Raw genomic sequence first — 8,386 nt, forward strand, 5'->3', positions numbered from 1 at the left:
ACTCGCTCCCATCGTCGCTCATTCACTGTTCACACTCATCATGGAGTCTGCGGCCTCCCCTTCTGGTTCTCATGATACACTTCTCTTCCTACTAAAATCTAGTGACGCTTTCGAAATTCTTTAAGGCATATGAGAAACATCAAACGTGCAATAATATACTCTAATTTTAATAAACTAACTCTTCTTCCCGTGTATATGAGCACTTGTGTCTGTACTGATATTCAAAAAAACTCTTCTTCCCGTGTTCACACATGCGGCACATCCATGCATGCGTGCACTGATCCCCTATATAAAGGGTCTATATGCCTGCGTTACCACTCACTCAGGACTGCACTCACTCATCCACCACAGCTTAGCTCAGCTACCACCAGTGCCTTAGACACTCTTGATCTTGAACAACCATAGGAAGCAATGGTCTACTCCAAAGCCACAGCTTGCCTGTTCATCATGCTGCTCCTTGCTCCGGCCATCATGGCCGCCGACCCTGACCCTCTCCAGGACTTCTGTGTGGCCGACCTCGACGACAACGCGGTCCGGGTGAACGGATACCCGTGCGTGCCCCAGTCGGAAGCCGGCGATGACTTCCTCTTCTCCTCCAAGCTAGCCAGGGGCGGCAACACGTCCACCCCGAACGGCTCGGCCGTGACGAGGCTGGACGTGACGGAGTTCCCCGGCGAGAACACGCAGGGTATCTCCATGAACCGCGTGGACTTCGCGCCCGGGGGCACCAACCCGCCGCACATCCACCCGCGCGCCACCGAGATCGGCCTCGTGGTGAAAGGCGAGCTCCTCGTGGGCATCATCGGCAGCAACGAGTCCGGGAACAGGCTCTACTCCAGGCTGGTGCGCGCCGGCGAGAACTTCCTCATCCCGCGCGGCCTCATGCACTTCCAGTTCAACACCGGCAACACCGAGGCCACCATGTTCGTCTCCTTCAACAGCCAGAACCCCGGCATCGTCTTCGTGCCGCTCACGCTCTTCGGCTCCGACCCGCCCATCCCCACGCCGGTGCTCACTAGGGCTCTCCGGGTGGACGCCGGGGTGGTCGAACTTCTCAAGTCCAGGTTCGCCGGTGGGTCTTTCCAGGCCTCCTAAGAGCCTGCCCAAGATGATCAATACATAATCCGATCTGCATGCTACGCTAGCGAAATTTAATACTAGTTCACAGCACGAGACTTGTATATAAGCTTCGAGCGATGCTATACACACGATGAAATTGCAGCCGACCTGTGCACGATCCTATGTGGCAGCACAGCAGCGCACTACATGCAGGAGGGAGTTGGTTTTCCTGTTAGCTGATGCATGCACACTGTGTGTCGTTCGTAGATCGTGCAGTCCATGTCGTGTGTGAAGCCATTTCGATAAGCTTCTGGTTAAGCTCGCATGCATGCAGTTGTAATACGATTGAATAAGTTAGCCTCGCAGTTCTGGCCGTCAAAACCGACACGAGGAATTGAAATGTATTACTTTCTATTGCCATATTTCCTCTATATATTGAACGCTGTATACAAATATTAGTTCTCATATTTGCCCAATTACTTTTTTGCAATTCATTCTCAGCTCAGTATACGTAAATGAAATCAGAACCCACTCGCACAAGACACACGGTTCAGTGAAATATTTCTGTGACATGTGAGTTAATTGAAGGGACGTGTTGTCACGAAGCTAAATGTACCAGTCCATGCACCTGTATATTCAAAAATCATAGTTTCTCAGTGAGAGCGTACTAAACCATGGAGCAATTCACCCCATGCCGAACATGATTTTTTTTGTACGGCTGGCGAGTGGCGAGTGATTATATTCTTTTTCATAAAAACTTGCCACTCCCATTTCAATGTGCATGAATTTATCTGTAATTTTTAAAACTTGAAATTACAAATATAGCTCAGTCACAAGAAATTAGATTTATGTGTACCATTTCCCTCATGTGCCTCCGACGGCAAACCCTATTTGCGGCACGTTGTGGCAAATAAGGGAGCCAAAGCCTGAAGCTTTTGCATGAGTGGCCGTGTTCGAAAGTGATTTTGCTTCTTCTTTATTTCTTCTGCTACCCTTTTTTATTTTTTATTTTTTCCTTATTCTCATTTATCATTTCTTTTTGCCCTCTTGTTATGCTTCTGTTTTTAGTTTTCATTTTTACTAATTTTAGGTTATTTATTTAATTCTTGATATTATTATTTTTACTATCACGAGACCTGAACATTACCTTTGTTTTACATGAATTTAAATATTTAATTTTATATTCCTTTTTAATACCACACATGAATATTCTCCTGCAATATAATTATTTATTTGAAACAGATGGATGTTTCTTTTCCATAGCATGAACATCCTTCTATGAAACATATGAGTGTTTTTTAATTACACTAGATGATACCCTGGCCATGCTTCATTATCCTTGTTTGTCGTTTCTATTTTTCTGTTGTTATGTTTTTGCTTTTAGTTTTCATCATAGTAAATTTAGGTTATTTATTTGACTCATGATATTATTTATTTATTTTCATGATACATGAACGCTGCATTTATTACACATGAAATTTTAAGTTATTATTTTATTCCTTTTTAGTAAACACATGAATATTTTCATGTGAAATAGGTGTTTACTTGAAACATATCTATGTTTCTTTCCATAGCATGCACACCCTTTTTATGATATATGAGCATTTTTTTAATCACACTAGATGTTATCTCATGCGTTGTTGCAGATACCTTGTTGGAAGAAATGCATAAATAGGTGCTACAAAAAAAACTGATACTAATGCAAAGCCAATGTAAGAGTGATCTCTATTTGCATTTTTAAATACGGCAAATAAAAAAATTTGAAGCAGGTAACAAAATTATGTATAAAATGCGAATAAATATATTGCAGTTAACGGAATTTCATTTTTCTAACAAAATTGCGAAGCATGAACCATATAGGTGCGCTCTAAGCTTCCAACACATGTAGTATGCATTTATACATGCTCATGGCCTCGTTAATGTTTCATTATCACAATGGGCTGGGGGTGGTTAGTGTGGCCATATCAGGCCGATACTCCTTTTTTTTAGAATTACACCATGAAAGACATAGATTGGAGCTCGGCTATGAGAGCTCCTCGCTGGCGCCTTATGCGCCAGCAAATGAAACGAGCGCCCACGCACCTGTTTATGCGGGCCGGCCCAAGAACGAGCCGAAATATATGTAGCCCTCCTTCTGAGGATAAAAAACAAACGGCCAGAAAATATATGTAGAAAGAGGGAATCAAACCCACGTGCTTTTTCTCATGTACTTGGGGCTTCAACCACTGCACCATGACAACATGGACGTCTTATGTACGAAAACAGTTTTATTTGACCCCGAGTTCCTGCTGCAGTACAAATTATTTGGAAAAAGGGAACGAAACATTGAACAAAGAATTCGCGAATTTTAAAAAAAAATCATCGATTTTGAAAAGGCCGCGGACTTCAAAGAAATGTTCACAAAAAAGTTCATCATTTTTTAAAAAAAGTTCACAGATTTGAAAAAAGTTCATTGGATTTTGAAAAAGGTTCATCAATTTTGAGAAAAACAGTTCATGAATTCTCAAACAGTTCATGAATTTGAAAAAATTTAAGCGATTTTGATAAAAAAGACCACAAATTTGAAAAAAGTTCATAGATTTAAAACAAATTCATCACTTTTCATAAAAAAAGTTCATGGATATGAAAATAGTTCATCAAGTTTGAAAAAAAGTTCATCGAGTTTGAAAAAAGTTCATCGAATTTGAGAAAAAAGTTCATGGATATGAAAAAAGTTCATCGAGTTTGAAAAAGGTTCATCAAATTTGAGAAAAAAGTTCATGGATATGAAAAAAGTTCATCAAGTTTGAAAAAAGTTCATCGAGTTTGAAAAAAGTTCATCGAATTTGAGAAAAAAGTTCATCGAGATTGAAAAAAGTTCATCAAGTTTCAAAAAAGTTCATCGAATTTGAAAAAAATTCATCGAATCTGAGAAATTCATCGATTTTGTGTCGAACCAGGAAGAAAGGAAAAAGAAAAAGGAAAAGGAAAGAAGGAAAACAGAAAATGAAAAAAAGGAAAAATGATAAAATAAAAGTACAAAGAAGAAAAGAACTAGAAAAAGTGAACATAAGCAGAATAGGCTTGGTGGCGTGGTGGTTTGTGTAGTGTACGATGAAACAGCAGCTACCCTGTTCGATTCCTACTGCACCCGCTTTTCTTTTGCTTTTGCACTTTAAAAATAGAAATAAAAGGGCCGGCCTATATAGCGACGATGTGAGATCGGGGCATTCTTTTGCTTTTGCACTTTTAAAATAGAAATAAAAGGGCCGGCCCATATAGCGACGATGTGAGATCGGGGCGGGGGGGGGGGGGGGGGGGGGGGGGTGTGCGCCCTGTACGAGCTGGCCTATATTCGGCGCTTAAGGCGCCGAATAGGATTTGGCCTCGGCTAATGTCTCGCTTTTTGCGAGGCAATAGCACTGCTCACCTACAAGGAGCCAGTATTGGATCGGCCCAGTAGTCATGTGGGTTCGACATGCTAATGTCACACATGTGTTTTTTGTTTATGTTTCCTTTTGTTTATATTTTGGAAAATACTAAAAATAACCTAATTTTTTAACCGTTGAACGTGATAAGAAAATAGGCAGTTTTTCGATTAAATTAATCCATGAATAAATCATGAGCATGACATGGACAGCACTGATAACACACTGATTACGATCTAACAAAGCATGTACTACGCATATAGTAGAAACATCTCATAGGTTGGGTTACTACCAAGGCAACTCATGTGGGTCTCATACCCATCTCCCTTGATGCGCTATCTATCACAACACGTGATAGCCCTTTAGTAAAGGGATCTGCCAGATTCTTAGCCGTTTGAATATAATCCAATGCTATCACTCCGGAGTTCCTCAATTTTCTGACAGCTTTCAATCTCATTCTTATGTGTTTGTTGGACTTCATGTTGTCCTTTGAACTCTTCACCTTGACAATAACTGTTTGATTGTCACAGTTCATAAGGACGGCCGGAACCAGCTTCTCAACCACTGGCAAGTCCATCAACAGATCTCGAAGCCATTCTACTTCGCCACCCGATGTGTCTAATGCTGTTAATTCTGCTTCCATTGTCGATCTTGTTAAGATCATTTGCTTGCAAGACTTCCAGGAAACAACACCACCTCCAAGAGTAAACATATACCCAGTTGTGGCCTTCATCTCATCAGCATCAGAGATCCAATTCGCATCACTATACCCTTCAAGTACCGACAGGTATCCGGTATAGTGAAGTCCATAGTTCATAGTACCTTTCAGATAGCGCATAACTCTCTCAAGAGCACGCCAATGTACATCACCCGGTTTGGAAACAAACCGGCTCAGTTTGCTAATAGCAAATGCGATGTCAGGCCTCGTTGCGCTCGCTAGATACTGGAGTGAACCAACAATCTGAGAGTATCTTAATTGATCTATAGATGTGCCTTTAGACTTTCGAATCAGCACACTAGGATCATATGGTGTTTGAGATGGTTTGCAGTCCGAATATTCAAAACGACTCAACACCTTCTCAACATAATGGGATTGCAGAAGTGTAATCCCACCTTCATCTTCTCTCAATAGCTTGATGTTCAAGATAACATCGGCCACTCCAAGGTCCTTCATCTCAAAGTTCTGAGATAGGAAAGACTTAACTTCCTCGATCAACTTGAGATTAGTCCCAAATATCAGTATGTCATCAACATACAAACACAGTATAACTCCTTCGCCCCCACCGTAGCGATAGTATACACATTTGTCGGCCTCATTAACAACAAAGCCAACAGATGTCAACGTTTCATTAAACTTGTCATGCCATTGCTTAGGCGCTTGTCTCAGGCCATACAAAGATTTCACCAACTTACACACCTTTCCTTCCTGACCATCCATCACAAAGCCATCAGGCTATTGCATATAGATTTCCTCCTTTAGCTCTCCGTTCAGGAAAGCCGTCTTAACATCCATCTGATGAATGAGAAGACCATGTGAGGCCGCCAACGAGAGTAATACTCGAATGGTGGTCAGTCTGGCCACAGGTGAATAGGTGTCGAAGAAATCTTCTTCTTCTTTCTGGGATTATCCCTTGGCCACAAGCCTAGCCTTGTACTTTTCTATCGTACCGTCGGGCCTAAGCTTCTTCTTGAACACCCACTTGCATCCCAATGGTTTGCAACCATAAGGACGTTTAGTAAGCTCCCAAGTCCCGTTAGCCATGATGGAATCCATCTCGCTTCTGGAGATGCATACGCTTCTGAAATAGAAGTGGGATTATCCTCCACGAGGTATATGAAGAAATCATCACCAAAGGTCTTTATAGTCCTTTGTCTCTTGCCCCTGCCAAGAGATTCCTCATTATCCTCCTCAGGATTTTCATCATGTGTTTGGTTATAATATTCCATCGGAATGGCAGGTTCAGGAGTCTTCTCAGATTCCTGTCTAGAAGTGCTTTGTACATCTCTCATGGGGAAAATGTTCTCAAAGAATGTAGCATCTTTAGACTCCATAATTGTACCGACCTTCATGTCAGGTACCTCAGATTTCACTACTAGAAATCTATAGCCAACACTATTCATAGCGTAGCCCAAATTAACACAGTCCACAGTCTTTGGTCCAAGCTTACGCTTTTTGGGGATCGGCACATTAAGTTTCGCCAAGCATCCCCAGGTACGTAAGTACGAGAGTGTTGTCCTTCTCTTGGTCCACTTCTCGTAAGGAGTGATCTCGTTATCCTTTGTCGGAACTTTATTCGGGACATGACAGGATGTCATTATAGCCTCCCCCCACCATGCCTTGGATAAACCCGACGTATCTAACATGGCGTTAACCAAATCAGTTAGAGTACGGTTTTTCCGCTCGGCAACCCCATTTGACTGGGGTGAGTAGGGAGGCGTCCTCTCGTGAATAATGCAGTGTTCCGCACAAAAGGCATCAAACTCTTTCGAGAAGTACTCTCCACCACGATCTGACCGGACTCGTTTAATTTTCTTTTCAAGTTGATTCTCAACTTCTGCCTTATAGATTTTGAAGTAGTGTAGAGCCTCATCTTTAGTATTTAACAAATACACATAGCAATATCTAGTGGAATCATCTATCAAAGTCATAAAATATTTCTTTCCACCTTTAGTCAACACACCATTCATCTCACAAAGATCAGAATGTATGAGTTCCAGTGGCGCCAAGTGTCTCTCCTCTGCTGCCTTGTGAGGCTTGCGAGGTTGCTTAGATTGCACACACGAATGGCACTTAGAACCTTTGGCTAAAGTGAAACTCGGGATTAAATTCGATTTTGCTAGCTGCGTCATAACACCGAAACTAATGTGACAAAGACGTGAATGCCGGACTTCAGATTCATTAACACTCAAATGAATATTGTTCACGACTTTATTACATAGATCTACAAGAGAAAGGCGGAACATGCCTCCGCATTCATAACCCTTTCCAACAAATAGTCCATATTTCGTAACAACTAATTTATTAGACTCGAATACCAACTTAAACCCTTCTCTACATAGAAGGGAGCCACTAACGAGGTTCTTTTTGATGGCGGGGACATGCTGCTGTTAGGGAACGTAGCAGAAATTCAAAATTTTCCTACGTGTCACCAAGATCTATCTATGGAGAAACCAGCAACGAGGGGAAGGAGAGTGCATCTACATACCCTTGTAGATCGCTAAGCGGAAGCGTTCAAGTGAACGGGGTTGATGGAGTCGTACTCGTCGTGATCCAAATCACCGGAGATCCTAGCGCCGAACGGACGGCACCTCCGCGTTCAACACACGTACAGCCCGGTGACGTCTCCCATGCCTTGATCCAGCAAGGAGAGAGGGATAGGTTGAGGAAGACTCCATCCAGCAGCAGCACAACGGCGTGGTGGTGGTGGAGGAGCGTGGTGATCCAGCAAGGCTTCGCCAAGCACCGCAAGAGACGAGGAGGGAGAGGGGTAGGGCTGCGCCAAGAGAGAGATCGAATCGCGTGTTGGGCAGCCCCTAGGCCTCAAGTATATATAGGGGAAGGGGAGGGGGCTGCGCCCCCTCTAGGGTTCCCACCCCAAGGGGTGCGGCAGCCCCAGATCCCATCTGAGGGAGGCGGCCAAGGGGGGAGGAGAGGGAGGCGCAGGGAGCATGGGCCTTAGGGCCCATCTGCCCTTAGGGTTTGCCCCCCTTCCTCCCCTTAGGCGCCTTGGGCCCTTGTGGGGGGCGCACCAGCCCACCTGGGGCTGGTCCCCTCCCACACTTGGCCCATGCAGCCCTCCGAGGCTTGTGGCCCCACTTGGTGGACCCCCGGGACCCTCCTGGTGGCCCCGGTACGTTACCGATAAAACCCGAAACCTTTCCGGTGACCAAAACAGGACTTCCCATATAAATCTTTACCT

At 43.6% G+C, this 8,386-nt stretch overlaps 1 protein-coding gene across 1 annotated transcript; it reads left to right on the forward strand.

Moving 5' to 3' along the window:
- The first annotated feature begins 322 nt into the window (after positions 1-322).
- On the forward strand, positions 323-1,526 carry LOC125553429 (oxalate oxidase 1-like). The gene has a single exon (XM_048717214.2). The coding sequence runs from the start codon at positions 412-414 to the stop codon at positions 1,093-1,095; it is 684 nt and encodes a 227-aa protein (XP_048573171.2). The 5' UTR covers positions 323-411; the 3' UTR covers positions 1,096-1,526.
- The last annotated feature ends 6,860 nt before the right edge of the window (positions 1,527-8,386 follow it).

This window comes from Triticum urartu, chromosome 4A (assembly GCF_056163025.1).
Source record: "Triticum urartu cultivar PI428250 chromosome 4A, HENAU_Tu73, whole genome shotgun sequence".
Classification (NCBI taxonomy): Eukaryota; Viridiplantae; Streptophyta; class Magnoliopsida; order Poales; family Poaceae; genus Triticum; species Triticum urartu.

What these genes read in the sequence shown, in the direction of transcription:
- LOC125553429 (XM_048717214.2), top strand. Translation starts at nt 412, where the DNA reads ATGGTCTACTCCAAAGCCACAGCTTGCCTGTTCATCATGCTGCTCCTT.